General features: G+C 45.4%; 1 protein-coding gene across 1 annotated transcript in view; it reads left to right on the top strand.

Moving 5' to 3' along the window:
* The window catches only part of LOC126094948 (myrosinase 1-like), a 105319-nt gene that overhangs the window by 81934 nt on the left and 6385 nt on the right, over positions 1-17000 (top strand). The window contains exons 8-9 of the mRNA XM_049909601.1: positions 5890-6038; positions 15731-15865. Coding sequence (XP_049765558.1) covers positions 5890-6038; positions 15731-15865 — 284 coding nt within the window. The remainder of the gene's footprint in view (positions 1-5889; positions 6039-15730; positions 15866-17000) is intronic.

Below are 17000 nucleotides of genomic sequence, written 5' to 3'. Positions count from 1 at the left end.
GACATGTGTCAGTGTTGCCGTCAGTAGGAAACCCAACACTGGTTTGACGAAGCACAGCCTCTGCTCAGATAAGGCGGCATTCGTCTGTGTCAGTCACATTGCACTGCACATTGTTGGGGGATTCTGCCATGTGGATCTTATGTAGCTGTACCTGTGTGATGTGTTTCATGTTGACTGTCACGTATCAATTGGACCGGACATTAGAGGCGAGTAAGGCTGTGTGAACTGTCCGCCACACGATACGCCATTGCATGATGGGGTGTATCGTTTCCACCACATTCGGATGCCGTATGCATTGCATGACGCAGTAGATCTCCATCGCCGTTGCCAAAGTAAGTTCCAAATAATAACCGCCAAGGTAGAAGAACGGTGCTGGGATGTTTTGCAGTGACACTGGGGACGCGAGGGAGGCTGGCGCCAAAGCTCCTAAGGCTGGTGGGACAGCAATGCCAGAACCCTAAATGTGAACTAACGAACATGACCACCGCTCTATTGTAAACGTTTACCAGCCCTACTCTTCCCCTGTCCTTGGGGGGAGGGTGAAGTAGCCGAGAGTCGCCATAATGCTTGAAGTGCTTGTGCGACATGCAGGGTGGGCGGCGCTAGGTAAACATTGGCATACTGTGTTTTCTGGAGGATGTTCGAAGTCTGCAGGTGGTGATTTGCTATCCCTGCTCTAATTTGGTGCAGGAAGCGTTACCTGCCGGAGTGGCCGAGCAGTTCTAGGCACTACAGTCGAACCGCGCGACCGCTACGGTCGCACGTTCGAATCCTGCGTCGGGCATGTATGTGTCTGATGTCCTTAGTTTAGTTAGGTTTAAGTAGTTCTGAGTTATAGGGGACTGATTACCTTAGAAGTTAAGTCCCATAGTGCTCAGAGCCATTTGAACCATTTTCGCAGGAAGCGCCTATAATTTCGGGTCGTCGTGCGGCGTTTATCGTTCATCTAAACCCAAGCACCTCATCTGGTCGCTGATACGTAAGGGGGTGACGCTGTCGGGTGGTAATCCCGTCCATATTCGCATGGCTAGTGACTTTCGACGTTAAATAGACCACCAGGGGCAGCCCCGTATGTCGTCATCCATTCCATGGCGTCTCTCATATCATCACCGCTGCAAAGTACCAGCATCAAGACGTTCACATATGCCGTGCATCGGAACGTCGCAGCATCGAACATTCTTCGAGCCGGTAGGCCGCATAACAAGGATTCTGTGGCCAACGCTTATAATATCGTCGATAATGGGCAGCTTTGGCGCACCAAGCGGTGAATCTGGATGGCTGCTGTTAAACGTCCGTTAACGAGCATCTTTGATGACGCATTGCGCAGTAGGCGCACACCACTCCGATAAAGCAGTGTGGGTGCCCATGCTCCAGAGAACTGCGGTCAAGAATGAGTGGTCAACTCGGTCAGATGCTTGACCAAAGTCGCCAGTGGTGTCAACTCCCTGTATCGACACATAGCTTGATCCTGCGAAATTACATACTGTGTTGTATTCCTGAAACGCTTAGCCGTTAGCCTGGTGAAAATTTTCATGTTACTCTTCAGCAGATTCAAGCGCCGGTAACCGTGGATACGGGACTCCCCATTCGGTTTATGAACAGGCAGTATTACTCCTTCTAAGAAGTTTAGAGGAAGTGGTACATCTGTAGACATCAAATCTTGGCAAATCTCTGTCCAGCATGGCACCAACAGCTGCTTGAAGGCCCAATAAAACTGCAACGGGAGGCCGTCTGGTCCCGAGCTCTTGTTGGCAGCTCCTATGGCGATGGCAGCAGGCACCCCGTTTTCAGACACGTCCCCAATCAAGCTGCTTCCAGTGCGTAAGGTACGGGGGCGTGGATCAACCCTGAGACGTCTGTAACGACCGCCGGATCTGGTTTACCACGCCGAATACAGTTGAGCATAATCGTCATGAAAGGCCTTGGATAAATCCCATTGTTCGTTGAGACGTCTACCACCCTCCGTGTGGACAGCGTGCCCCAGGGCTCGTCACGACCTTTTCTGCTCCGTGAGTATTTGGTACACTCTGTGGGCAAGCGCTCGTGTGCACGCGCGCGTCCTCGGTGCCCTCCGCAGTGCTGTCACTTTCCTGTTCCGTTGTCCAGAGGAGGCAATCTTCGGAAGGTGCGTGCCATCGCCTTTTACGTTTGCGAGGCGATCGCTGCTTACAGGCTTGAGTTTCCGTGTCAGAGTATGAATGCTGATCGGCCGCCATCGCTCCCTCACTAAGTGTGGTGTCACCGCCAGACACCACATTTGCTAGGTGGTAGCTTTAAATCGGCCGCGGTCCGTTAGTACATGTCGGGCCCGCGTGTCGCCACAGTCAGTATTTGCAGACCTAGCGCCACCACATGGCAGGTCTAGAAAGACGTACTAGCACTCGCCCCAGTTGTACGACGACTTTGCTAGCGACTACACTGACGAAGCCTTTCTCTCATTTGCCGAGAGACAGTTAGAATAGCCTTCAGCTAAGTCCATGGCTACGACCTAGCAAGGCGCCATTAACCATATCTGGAGAGAGTCTCATTTGTATAGTCAAGAGCGATGTACCACAAGGATGAATTAAAGTTAAGTAAACAGACGCTACGTACTTTTCTTTAGTGCATTCATAACATATCCTGTTCCAGACTTCACGCCAGTCGGCGTGTGTGTACGCGTGCCTTTCTGTTACCCGTCACTGTGGACTGGCTGTCTTGTCAGTCCACTACACTAAGGACGGCCGAGACCGGCGCGAACCTGTTGTCGACGTCCACCATTTTCTTGAAGTTCGCCCGTTGACGGCGGTTCTGGACGTAGCAGTATTTTTGTAGCATGGGGTGGTGTCGTGAGCTGGGTCGTGTCCTCGCTGGAGGGCCTCAGAGGACGTCTGCAGCCGCAGATGATCAATGGCTCGATGGCTCTGAGCACTATGGGACTTAACATCTGAGGTCATCAGTCCCCTACAACTTAGAACTACTTAGGCCTAAGGACATCACACACATCCATGCCCGAGGCAGGATTCGAACCTGCGACCGTAGCAGTCGCGCGGTTCCAGGCTGAAGAGCCTAGAACAGCTCGGCCACCGCGGCAGGCCGCAGATGATCAGTGGCTTCTTCGTCCACAGGGGACGCCTTCGCCACTTTGATTCAGTAGACGAGGACGACTGTCTCCTCCGCCGGTGGCGCCGATGCTCCGGTCGGTGTTCGCGTCGGCCGGCGTCGAATACACTGACCACAGTCAGAACACTTGCGCGATTGGCCATCGTACATTACTAACGCGTGGCAAACACCGATGCTCAGGTAGGAACGGGACGTGTTTCTTCAGTTCGATTTTTAGTTGACGGTACCATCATACACCCTACAAAACCCAAACGTTTCTCGGGCACATTGCTGATGACGCTGCCGTACGGTCGGGAAGCTGCACTTACGACGTCGGTTGGCACCTCAAAGGGGAGTTGAAAGACTCTGAATGTGCGCGAGGCCAGGCCCGCGTCGTCCGCTGTGGCCGCGCTCGTGTGACGAATGGAGTGTTACAACTCAAATGAGTTCGCGCATTGGTTCACCACAGGTGTGCACAACTCGGCATTTGTCATCTTGATGTAAACGACGCTAGCCGTAACTGAGAGGTGGATGCCCACGATGGGCATAGGATCCAGGAGGAGATCGTCTCGAAGGAATCGTTCGACGTCATGCGCGCGTGGTCTGGCGTCATCCTGTTGAAAAGTGACTTGGATCGTTGTGCAGTATTTAGGACGTGTGCCTAAAGACTCGCGACGGCCACTCGAAGTAAACAGGTGTCCGCGCGCAGCTCCGCTGACCGCACGCAAACTGACGTCCGCTCCCCAACGCTGCTAAGTGTGGCCTGTTGGCTACCCGAGCACGACTTAGCTGCACTCGTGGACACATTATGAAGTCCCATACAGGAGAGGACACTTTAATTGAAAGTCGCTGCCCGACAACGGCGGATAAATATGATATTTCAATACCTGTGTTGTTAAGAACAGAGTTGCAACGTTCCTTCCGAGATGCACGCATGTCCGAAGAAACACTGCATCGTTCTTCTTAACAAAACAGACACTGCAGTTTCGTATCGTCGTTAATTTCGAACGCTGTGACTGAACAGGGTTGAACGGAATGGAAAGAGGCTAAAACGAATCACATTAAAAAAGTGCCAGAATAAAAATCTAAGTACACTACTGGCCATTAAAATTGCTACACCAAGAAGAAATACAGATATAAACGGGCATTCATTGGACAAATATATTACACTAGAACTGACATGTGATTACATATTCACGCAATTTGGCTGCATAGATCCTGAGCCATCAGTACCCAGAACAACCACCTCTGGCCGCAATAACGACCTTGATACGCCTGGGCATTGAATCAAACAGAGCTTGGATGGCTGCCCATGCAGCTTCAACACCATACCACAATTCATCAAGAGTAGTGACTGGCGTATTGTGACGAGCTAGTTGCTCGGCCACCATTGACCAGACGTTTTCAATTGGTGAGAGATCTGGAGAATGTGCTGGCCAGGGCAGCAGTCGAACATTTTCTGTATCCAGAAAGGCCCGTACAGGACCTGCAACATGTGGTCGTGCATTATCCTGCAGAAATGTACGGTTTCGTAGGGATCGAATGAAGGGTAGAGCCACGGGCCGTAACACATCTGCAATGTAACGTCCACTGCTCAAAGTGCCGTCAATGCGAACAAGAGGTGACCGAGACGTGTAACCAATGGCACCCCATACCATCACGCTGGGTGATACGCCAGTATGGCGATGACGAATAAACGCTTCAGACATGCGTTCAACGCGATGTCGCCAAACACGGATGCGACCATCATGATGCTGTAAACAGAACGAACCTGGATTCATCTGAAAAAATGACGTTTTGCCATTCGTGCAATCAGGTTCGTCGTTGAGTGCGCCACCGCAGGCGCTCCTGTGTGTCATGCAGCGTCAAGGGTAACCGCAGGCATGGTCTCCGAGCTGATACTCCATGCTGCTGCAAACGTCGTCGAACTGTTCATGCAGATGGTTGTTGTCTTGCAAACGTACCAATCTGTTGAATCAGGGATAGAGACGTGGCGGCACGATCCGTTACAGCATGCGGATAAAATGACTATCATCTCGACTGCTAGTGATACGAGCCTCTTGGGATCCAGCACAATCGCGATAGGCTACAATCCGACCTTTATCAAAGTCGGAAACGTGATGGTTCGCATTTCTCCTCCTTACACGAGGCATCACAACAACATTTTACCACGGAACGCCGGTCAACTGCTGTTTGTGTATGAGAAGACGGCTGGAAACTTTCCTCATGTCAGCACGTTGTAGGTGTCGCCACCGGCGCCAACATTGTGTGAATGCTCTCAAAAGCTAATCATTTGCATATCACAGCATCTTCCTCCTGTCGGTTAAATTTCGCGTCTGTAGCACGTCATGTTCGAAGTGTAGCTATTTTAATGGCCAGTAGTGTATATTATTGGGATGTACACCAAAGGACGCCGTTCTATCAGAGGATTACAAAACTGTAATTGTTTCCTATAAGCCTTTGCGGATAAAAGATGTTTCTTACTTACAACACACATTATTAAAGCTGGGTATAATTTCTAAGACAGGAACCAAATACAAAAAACTTTAACCATAGGGAGAAAACTGATAAAGTAAATGTAAGAAAAGGGCGTGATATGAAAAAGGACAGACAGTATCAGGTAATTTTGTGTAGTGGTGGAAAATGTATCTTATGTAGCTTCAGAACTGAATTTTGTTGCCTAAGACGTATGAAAATGCGGTGAGTTTCTTAGCATTGTATCACACAGTAATTTTATTTATTGTAATCTTGCACTTACGCTTCAGCCAAATGCTCGCTAGTCCCTCCTGAATGTTTCTCACCCTGTCGCAGGGACGGCGGACTTCTTCGGGCTGAACCACTACACCAGCTACCCCACCACCGAGGGCGTCAGCGGCTCCAACCCGTCCATGGACCTAGACGCTGGCGCCGTGGCCGGCGACTACACGGACTATCCGCTCGCTGCCTCTTCCTGGCTCAGGGTCCGTACTCTACCATAAGTCTACACCTACACCCCCGCCGAAATCTTTCCTTACTGTCTCTCCATTGTGTCAGGTGTCGACGTTGTGTCCGCTTTGGACTCCTTAGGTCGCTTCCGACGGAGATAACGCAAAATAAATGTTGAATAGCAGCGAGACACAGATCTCTCGGGCGATTTAAGTTTTTCTAACAGTATCTGAAGCAGGCAAAAAGCAATACAAACGTCTCAAAAATGAGATCGACAGGAAGTGCAAAATGGCTAAGCAGGAATGGCTAGAAGGCAAATGTAAGGATGTAGAGGCATATATTACTAGGTGTACGACAGATAATGCCTACAGGAAAATTGAAGAGACCTTTGGAGAAAAGAGAACCATTTGTATGAATATCAAGAGCTCAGGTGGAAAATCAGTTCTAAGCAAAGAAGGGAAAGCAGAAAGATGGAAGGAGTATATAGAAGCTCTATACAAGGGAGATGTACGGATATTACGGAAATCGAAGAGGACGTAAGTAAAGATGATATGGGAGATATGATACTGCGTGAAGAATGAGACAGAGCACTGAAAGACCTAAGTCGAAACAAGGCCCCGGGAGTAGACAACATTCCATTACAACTACTGATAGCATTCTGAGAGCCAACCCTGACAAAATTCTACCATGTGGTGAGCAAGATGTATGAGACAGGCGAAATACCCTCAGACTTCAAGAAGAACATAATAATTCAAATTTCAAAGAAAACAGTTCGGTAATTTTCACACCTGCCAACACCTATCAGCTTAATAAGTCACGGTTGCAAAATAGTATCACGAATTCTTCACAGACGAATGGAAAAAAGTGGTAGAAACCGACTTTAGTTTGTATTCAGTAGAAATGTAGGAACACGTGAGGCAATACCGACACTACGTCTCCTCTTAGAAGATAGGTAAACATATGTTTCTAGCATTTGCAGACTCAGAGAAAACTTTTGACAATTTTGACTGGCAGACTCTCTTTCAAATTCTGAAGGTGGCAAGGGGTCAAATACAGGGAACGAAGGGCTATTTACAATTTGTACACAAACCAGGTAACAGTTATAAAACTCGAGGGGCATGAAAGGGAAGTAGTAGTTGGGAAGGGAGTGAGACAGGGTTGTAGCCTATCCCCGATGTTATTCAATCTATATACTGAGCAAGCAGTGAAGGAAATAAAAAAAAAATTGGGCTAGAAATTAAAAACCCTGGAGGAGAAATAAAAACTTTGAAGTTTGCCATTGATACTGTAATTCTGTCAGAGACAGCAGAGGACCAGGAAGAGCAGTTGAAAGGAACAGGCAGTATGTTGAAAGGATATAAGATGAACATCAACGTAAACAAAACAAGGATAATGGAGTGTAGTCTGATTAAATCAGGTGATGCAGAGGGAATTAGATTAGGAAATGAGACAATTAAAGTAATAGAGGAGTTTTTCTATTTGAAGAGCAAAATAACTGATGATGGTCGCAGTAGAGAGGATATGAAATGTAGACTGGCTATGGCAAGAAAAGCGTTTCTGAAGAAGTCTTTTCTAAAATTAGTGTAGCGATGTATGCATGTGAAACATGGACGATAAACAGCTTAGACCAGAAGAGAATAGGTGGTGCTACAGAAGAATGCTGAATATTAGAGGAATACATCACATAACTAATGAGGAGGTGCTGAGTAGAATTGAGGAGAAAAGGAATTTGTGGCACAACTTGACTAGAAGAAAGGATAGGTTGGTATGACATGTTCTGAGGCATGAAGGGATCACCAATTTAGTACTGAAGGGCAGCGTGGAGGGTAAAAATCGTAGAGGGAGACCAAGAGATGAAACACTAAGCAGATTCAGAAAGATGTAGGGTGCAGTAGTAACTTGGAGATGAAGAAGCTTGCACAGGATAGAGTAGCATGGAGAGCTGCATCAAACCAATCTCTGGACTGAAGACCACAACAACAACAACAACAACAACAACGGTATCTATGAGTCTTATGCAGCTTTCATTGCTTAATATACAGAAACGTTTCAGTAAATAAGATATTTGGAAAATCAAAGAAGTTTACATTGACTAAAGGCACCCAGATCAGCATCCCTTGCTTCTTTTATACTAGTTACTGTCTCTTCAGTTCACAATCTACAGCAGTTAGGTAAGGAATACAGACGAATTATTTATCGACCTTGCAGACAAATAATATTAGAGAAGAATTACTCCACTTAAAAAATTTGAGTACTGGATGAAAATTACTAAAAGTTGCAGAAGAAAAGCAAGAATACAGGCTAACATGAAATTGTCAGCTGAACTCCGGTGTTAAAGTAATTTACCTCTTTTTGCGCAAGATAAATTACACAGCAATAAAATGCAGTTCCCAATTTTTTTGGAGACTCATTATAGTGCTTGTAAATGTATAACTTTGGTCTCTTTTACTTCAAAGGAGATTTTCCGACGACGTAAATATTAGAAAAATCAAAAGCAAAATTCGTTATATTGAGAACGAATAGCAAAACTTCACCTACGTCATATCATTAAAGAATAAGTATTGTTACTCTTCAACATACTTCTTAGCGTAATGCGACTTCCTGACAAACTGTAAGTGAGATTCTCTCCTGGACATACGAATTCTTGCTAAAGGTATCGCTCAGATAATTTAAGTAATACAGAAAAAAAGCACAGTACGGTAATAGCATAACGGCTTTGCCGCACTGGTAACACCGGTTCCCGTCATTTCACGGAAGTTAAGCGCTGTCGGGCTGGGCTGGCACTTGAATGGGTGGCCATCCAGTATGCCGAGCGCTGTTGGTAAGAGCAGTGCACTCAGCCCTTGTGAGACAAACTGAGGAGCCGCTTGGTTGAGAAGTAGCAGCTCCGGTCTCATAAACTGACATATGGCCGGGAGAGAGGTGTACTGACCACATGCCCCTCCATATCCACTTCCAGTGACGCCTGTGAATTGGGTGCCTATTCTGTATCTTTCCGCCATTGTGCCCATTTCGGTACTCAATACCACCGAACGGTCTAGTACTCGAATTAAAGTCTCTGCGTTATTCAGTATGCATTTCGGTAGCGATACCGTTCGGGCCTAGAGAACCGAAGCGCTGTTGTCGGTTCGTGTCGCGCAAGCCAATCAAAAGCAGGCGGCGGCAGATCCGCGCATGCGCACTGCAGCGCGCACAGCGCCACCACCACAAAGCGGTTAGCAGACGACACAGGCGCGCTATTCTTCCAAGTACTGAAAATTGCGTTTACGTTCCCATAACGCATGACGCCGCATTACATCGAGCTCACGTGCCCGCCATCATCGCCCTTGCCTCCTCCTTAACAGTATCAGGCGCAGTATATCCATTTCCATGATTCTCAGCTGAAATGCATAAAAATTTTTACAGTTTCTCTGACCGTATGTTTCCATGCATGCATAATAACGATAGCGTACTTGACTGTATTCTGCAGATTGTCGTAAATGCAGCATTATATCATCTTATTTTCTGAAACGTAAAATTCAAAACACGATGTCAGTGTGAATGAGTTAGGAATAGTGTGTAGTACCACATTGTACTAATACATCTATAAAAACACCCGAAAAACTGATTCTGAGAGTTTCAAAGAATAGGAAGATAAACAATGTGGTTATAACACGCTCCTAGATATCCAAATGATTAAGCAGCCCACTTCCCTATATGATGCGTCGACTGTTTGGGTCTTAAAAACAAAATTGAAAAAAAAAACGCATTTTCGAGAGTTCCTGCAGTTCGTTGAACTTTATAACATGCATCTCATGAATGAAAATGTTTCGTATATAGTGCTACAGTCTGACAATATTACGGCAGAGATCTTTCATCTCCGTCTACAGTGGTTGAGGATTCGATCGCAGATAAATACTTGTTACAAGCAAGATTATGAAGATGACTGCTTCTAGTTACTTTCCCAGTAATTTAAGTTGTGCTCTTAGTCTAACCGCATACTCGGAAATCGCTACATATTCGGAAAAAATGGTGAATTATTTCTGACAAGAAAAAATATAAAGGTCACTGTCGGCTGCTTCACTCACAGAAATTTCATCTCCAACAATTTCATATTTCGTATTTTAAACATACAGAAATCACGCAATCATTACTGAAGTTGCTCGAGTATCATGTCGTTTTTGGAAACTCAGAATCTACTATGTAGGAATCAACATGGATTCCGGAAACAGCGATCGTGTGAGACCCAACTCGCTCTATTTGTTCATGAGACCCAGAAAATATTAGATACAGGCTCCCAGGTAGATGCTATTTTTCTTGACTTCCGGAAGACGTTCGATACAGTTCCGCACTGTCGCCTGATAAACAAAGTAAGAGCCTACGGAATATCAGACCAGCTGTGTGGCTCGATTGAAGAGTTTTTAGCAAACAGAACACAGCATGTTGTTATCAACGGAGAGACGTCTACAGACGTTAAAGTAACCTCTGGCGTGCCACAGGGGAGTGTTATGGGACCATTGCTTTTCACAATATATATAAATGATCTAGTAGATAGTGTCGGAAGTTCCATGCGGCTTTTCGCGGATGATGCTGTAGTATACAGAGAAGTTGCAGCATTAGAAAATTGTAGCGAAATGCAGGAAGATCTGCAGCGGATAGGCACTTGGTGCAGGGAATGGCAACTGACCCTTAACATAGACAAATGTAATGTATTGCGAATACATAGAAAGAAGGATCCTTTATTGTATGATTATATGATAGCGGAACAAACACTGGTAGCAGTTACTTCTGTAAAATATCTGGGAGTATGCGTGCGGAACGATTTGAAGTGGAATGATCATATAAAATTAATTGTTGGTAAGGCGGGTACCAGGTTGAGATTCATTGGGAGAGTGCTTAGAAAATGTAGTCCATCAACAAAGGAGGTGGCTTACAAAACACTCGTTCGACTTATACTTGAGTATTGCTCATCAGTGTGGGATCCGCACCAGATCGGGTTGACGGAGGAGATAGAGAAGATCCAAAGAAGAGCGGCGCGTTTCGTCACAGGGTTATTTGGTAACCGTGATAGCGTTACGGAGATGTTTAACAAACTCAAGTGGCAGACTCTGCAAGAGAGGCGCTCTGCATCGCGGTGTAGCTTGCTCGCCAGGTTTCGAAAGGGTGCGTTTCTGGATGAGGTATCGAATATATTGCTTCCCCCTACTTATACCTCCCGAGGAGATCACGAATGTAAAATTAGAGAGATTAGAGCGCGCACAGAGGCTTTCAGACAGTCGTTCTTCCCGCGAACCATACGCGACTGGAACAGGAAAGGGAGGTAATGACAGTGGCACGTAAAGTGCCCTCCGCCACACACCGTTGGGTGGCTTGCGGAGTATAAATGTAGATGTAGATGTAGATGTAGAAGAAGTGCGCTCTTACATGTACGTAATAACGAATACTGCAGAAAAATCTTAACTTACTCGAATGACAATGCCTCAGAACTTGTCGCATATATGAAGAGGAAAAAAAAAACAAAAAACTTTTGCATCTACGAACCCATGTCCTTTCGTATCGCAGTCCCGCGCGCTAACCACTTGGCCACGCCAACCAACAGACACGTAGTGGTCAATTCATGTTGTATTGTGTAGAAGAACGTAGGCTGACTTCGTTGCCAAACGGTGCTGCGTAAGTCATAAATGCGTGATAGTTTGGAAGGTTTCCAATATCAGGCTTCACATATTTGCTTTCTATTGTTACTTGAAAGTTGTAAACACGTTTCGATAATTACTAACTAACCCAATTGTGGGGAAAAGTACACAAAGGCACTAGTAACGTCAGTTCACACTCATGTAATATACGTAAGCAGAGCCGATGTCTTGATATTTAATTATGTTTAAACTCTTATTTGCATAAAGATAACACGTATTTTGAGAAAATATTGACCGAAAAGTTTTGTTTTTTTGGCTGTAATCATTCACAGTAACAACCTAACCTAACCATATTTCTAACAAAGGAAAATAGTCAATTATGAACTCACTAAAGAATCACCAGAGGACGCATCCGGTTGGAAAGTAACACAATCACTAAATCCAAAGCTAAAACCGCTAAATATGTTCAAAATAACAAATTATAGGTGTACATAAACCACAGCTCACTGATCGACAGTGCCAGACCGAAATTCAAAACCTCTCGGTACAATTGTCTTAAAATCGGTGGGAGGACTGTCCGGTAACAAGTCTGAGAAGCTTACTGAATAGGATATTTCGATAAAGAACCGAAAATGACGTCACTACCGAGACTAACCTGCTACACCGATCGGCATGAGCGATACAGAATAGGGCCCCTGAGGATGACATGGCGGCCGGTCGGTACCGTTGGACCTGTTTGGGCGGAGTTTAAGTTTTACTGTAGTAGCATTCGCTGAGCATCCCGTCGCTCGGCACTGATGTCACAGAATCACCATGTACACCGGCCGATGGTCGCGGTCACGATGTTCAACACACCACTGTAGTCTAACGCGTTGCTGGGAAGACTGGAACCAGCGCTCTGGCCCCATTGGACAGTGATAAGGAAGATGGGCGTTAAGCGTTTTAAAAGACATTTTGCCGTTCGCGTCAAGTGATTCAAGTAAGCATCAACGTTATATGAGACCTGCTACTTCTGAAACCGACTAGAAAGTCTTCATCTCTTCATCAGCACAGTCGATACTTATGAAAGCCCTGTATGTGCCTAATGCTGTTATGCGGTAATTAAAGTCAGCCAAAGTTTAAACGCTTCACATACGTGACTTACGAAAAAAATGGTTCAAATGGCTCTGAGCACTATGGGACTCAACTGCTGCGGTCATAAGTCCCCTAGAACTTAGAACTACTTAAACCTAACAAACCTAAGGACATCACACACATCCATGCCCGAGGCAGGATTCGAACCTGCGACCGTAACGGTCGTGCGGTTCCAGACTGTAGCGCCTTTAACCGCTCGGCCACGTGACTTAAGACTACTTTCTTTCGGTTGAAAACTAGCGACCTGTTCAATCTCGACTTACGTTTTTATGCTTCGGCAGCGCCACAAGATTAATGGACAACACGAAGAGCACCGAGATCCGGCAGTCTGTTAGAAATGTGAGAAAGCTCCAATCGCCTGTGGTTATAAAACGGTCTAAGGTATTCTTCACAGTGACAGTGAATAGTCTTTCATGTAGTGATCGTGATAGTCTTTCATGAAAACATTAATGAACTAGTACCCCGTCCCCCCAATTTAGAAAATGCAGGGTGGGGCAAATAAAAGTGGCCAGGATACGATTGGACGATCATTTGTGGCAGCATTAACGGAGAAGGAAAAGACCTACAGTTATCTGCAACAGGATGGAGCAACTGCCCATACAACCGGCCGAACCTTGTAGCACTTTGCTAACTGTGTCAGGCGTGAAGACTGTGTCAAAGGTCAGTCCGGTGGCCACACAGGTCACGTCAGCGTGCGACTACTTTCTGCCGGGAGCCCCCAAGTCTAAGTTGTATCGGAACAACCCTCATAGTCTTCAAGGCCTGCAGCAGGACATTTCGGATGAGACTGCAGCAATGCCAGCAGTCCAGCGTCCATCCGCCTTCGGCAATTTTCTGACCAGCTCCCAAGAGCGTCAGGTGGTCACTTTCATCTCCTACAGTCAGGTTAGTACTTTCTTTCTTCTTCTGTGTTTCTTTGTATCCTGGAATTCTGTCCTCTGGGCGACTTTGACCCACAGTGCGCAACAATTCGCTGCCTTTCTTGAAAGTGAACTACGCCTCACGAATGCAGTGAGGAAGAATAGTCGCATGCGCTGGTGATCTCTCTCGGAAGAGCGTCAGAGTCGAAAGCGTTAAACATTTCTGTAGCCATTTAAAATTGAAGCTTTGTTTCAGTAGATCTTTTACTGGAAATTATTTGTAGCACGTTCTCTTCAGCTACTTATTAAGGGGCTCCGGAACGCCCTATACTTGCAATGTTAAAATAACGCTTATAAATTACATCTTTCCTCACAAAGTATTTGAGGTAGGAAGTTGAACTTTCTACAGATTATTTATTGGAATATGGGCTACAACTTAACACAGGAATTTTACAAAATTTTAGTTCAGTTATTAAATATGATTTTTTTTTCAATTGTAATGAAAATTCACAAATTTTTTTTTTCAATTTTTATTTATATATTCAAAAATGCACAGTTTTTTGGAAAAAGGCTGTGTTAAATTATGCAGAAGGTACTGCGTAACATTTACTGAAAGTTTGAAACAAATATGTTTGGAAGATCCTTAGAAAACATGTAATTAGTATGAGAAAATAAAAGTTTTGGGAATCGAGCGACAAAGATTGGATTAACTTTTTAGTGCATTCCAGGTCCATAGGATGGATTATCTTCATCCTCTGCAAACTCCTCCTCCAGCTTCCTCTTGTTCCTCCTCCTCTTTACTCTTGCTTGTATTTCAAGACTCTTTACAGCCCTGTCTGCAGCCCGAAGGCGTTCCTTGTCTAAAGCAAGCATCGCTCGTACCATGTTAGAACCCATCTTCATTCCCATATTTCTAAATACCATGCACCTTACAATGTTGCCATCATTGAAAGTCGCACCAGCAGCATACACACCAAAGTGAGGTGTTTCTATTCCAACAAATACCGTCTTGGGGATTCACGACCATATAACACTATTTACACTTTCATTGGGGGTTTGAGTTTTTCCGTGAATACACTTTTTCAACAGTTCAGGTGCTGCTAAGTCTCTGAAAATAGGTATTATCACCTCCATTATTGCATGAGGCAGACTATGCTTATGAGTGTACACTTCACCAGTTAGCAATCCTTTGTTATATTTACAGCAACTGTCTTCTTCTTTGGGTCCGCCGCTCGTGGTCTCGCGGTAGCCTTCTCGCTTCCCGAGCACGGGGTCCCGGGTTCGATTCCCGGCGGGGTCAGGGATTTTCACCTGCCTCGAGATGACTGGGTGTTTGTGTTGTCCTCATCATTTCATCATCATCCAGGAAAGTGGCGAAATTGGACTGAGCAAAGGTTGGGAAATTGTACGGGCGCTGATAACCGCGCTGTTGAGCGCCCCACAAACCAAACATCGTCATCATCACATCTTCTTCTTTGGGACACAAGCTATGTTGGGGATTTTCATCGGTTGAAGAAGTATGAAAAAAAAAGAGCCCAAACAGCCTTCTTCATTTCGTCGACACTTTGTGTATTTTGCCTAATAGCCATTCCATAATAGTTCTGTATTTTGTCAATTACACTGCCAGTTAACCTTCCCTTCCCGTCCAACCCTTTACCATCACTGAGTTTAGTTTTTTGTACGAAGCTTTCAGTAGCCGAATTCTTGTTCCCATTCGCTTCTGTACGTGTCCAATACACTCAAATTTCTGCACTACAACATCATCACCATAGGGCTTCAGTCCTTGAACATGTTCGAAACTTTTAGAATCACCGTCACAAAGGTAATTAACATATCGCACAGCGCCACAGTGGGTCACGCCCATGTAGAACACATTTCAAAAAAAATTTAAAAATAGTTGTCTTCGGAATTGAATAAATTATATATCTATTAAAAGGTAATAGTCTGCAGATTCAGAAAACGCAAAAACGTAAAAATTGAATTTTTCATGATTTTGAGCCTTTCCGGAGCCCCTTAATTTGTGTAGACTGTAACTGACAATATACGTTGAATTTCCACGCCAAATGATGATGACAGCCAATCACTAGCCTGTGTACTTAGGTGTGGTTTGTCTTTTTGCAGAGCGTGCCGTGGGGCTTCCGCAAGACGCTCAACTGGCTGGTCCAGCAGTACCCAGGGTACCCCATCTTCGTCATGGAGAACGGCTGGTCCGACACGGGAGAGCTGGACGACCAGGGGCGGATAGACTACTACGGTGTAAGTGCCTCAAGCTGACGCGCATTTCGACGTACACGCGAAACCACTTGCCTCTAGTTTCGTGGCGACATAACGACGTGGCGTCGATCTTCGGCGACACACGCCCTACTTTCTGCGACAGTGTTGTTAATTTTTCATGTTATTCCTCTCCTCACTCATCGTGACGAACTTCAATGCAATAATTTACGTATTGCATGGTTATCAGTAATTCATACAAAAAATACTAAGTTCATTGAGACCGTGGCATTTGATACATTAATACCTTCTCTCGCTTCATTTCGAACATGACTGAGATAGGAGCTTCACTTCGTTGTAATATCTCATCATGCGAGATATTGATCACTTTCAGCTTGTTAGAACGGCATGGCTTACAGGAACTTGGCCAGCGCTCTCAGTTTACAGAATTCATAATTCGAGAAACTAATACTGAGAGGTGAATGATAACTCACTGAAGAAACCGTAATTCTCGGTTCGTCACATAAAAAAAATGCGGTACGTGTGTAAGGTTAACACGCATTACGTTGTTACAGGCGCCACAACGACACGTTTCACATCACTGGAATGACCAGTGGATCTTAGTCACTTTTGTCGCCCACCGTGACAGAAGCGACCGACAGCTGCGGAACGCTACTTACAGCAGTGGACCCTTGTGGGTCAAAATGACGGGAGGTTCTTCTCCTAAACTCATAGTACGAGGCTTCATGTCGTATAAAACCTCTACGTATAGCACAGAAAGAAGATGTCACAGCACAGTGTAGATCTGAGGTACATGGAGGTGGATAGCTTATCAGCAACGGGGCAAAATGTCATATGTAGTCCTTTGGAGGTGGTAAAAGCTACAGATGGATGAGTTCAATGCAGTGGTTTATGAGTTGCACGGCAATCTAGTACTACCACAAATTCTTTTTGGAACTGGGAGGTGACTGTAATATCTCAACCGTACTCCAGGCCTCTTCTGAGAGCGGAGACGCTGATACCTTTCGCCTTGTATACTGAGTAATCTTAGAAAACCATGTCTCTTTCCATTGATACGTGTTCTCGCATGGAGGAAGGCTTTTTTGGAGAAAATTAACACCCCGTGTGTTGTTGCGTGTTTCATCGATTTCCAATTCGCCGTTCCTGAATCTTTTGTTGT

Source organism: Schistocerca cancellata, chromosome 8, assembly GCF_023864275.1.
Source record: "Schistocerca cancellata isolate TAMUIC-IGC-003103 chromosome 8, iqSchCanc2.1, whole genome shotgun sequence".
NCBI classification, from domain to species: domain Eukaryota; kingdom Metazoa; phylum Arthropoda; class Insecta; order Orthoptera; family Acrididae; genus Schistocerca; species Schistocerca cancellata.
This window is presented reverse-complemented; position numbering and strand designations above follow the sequence as displayed.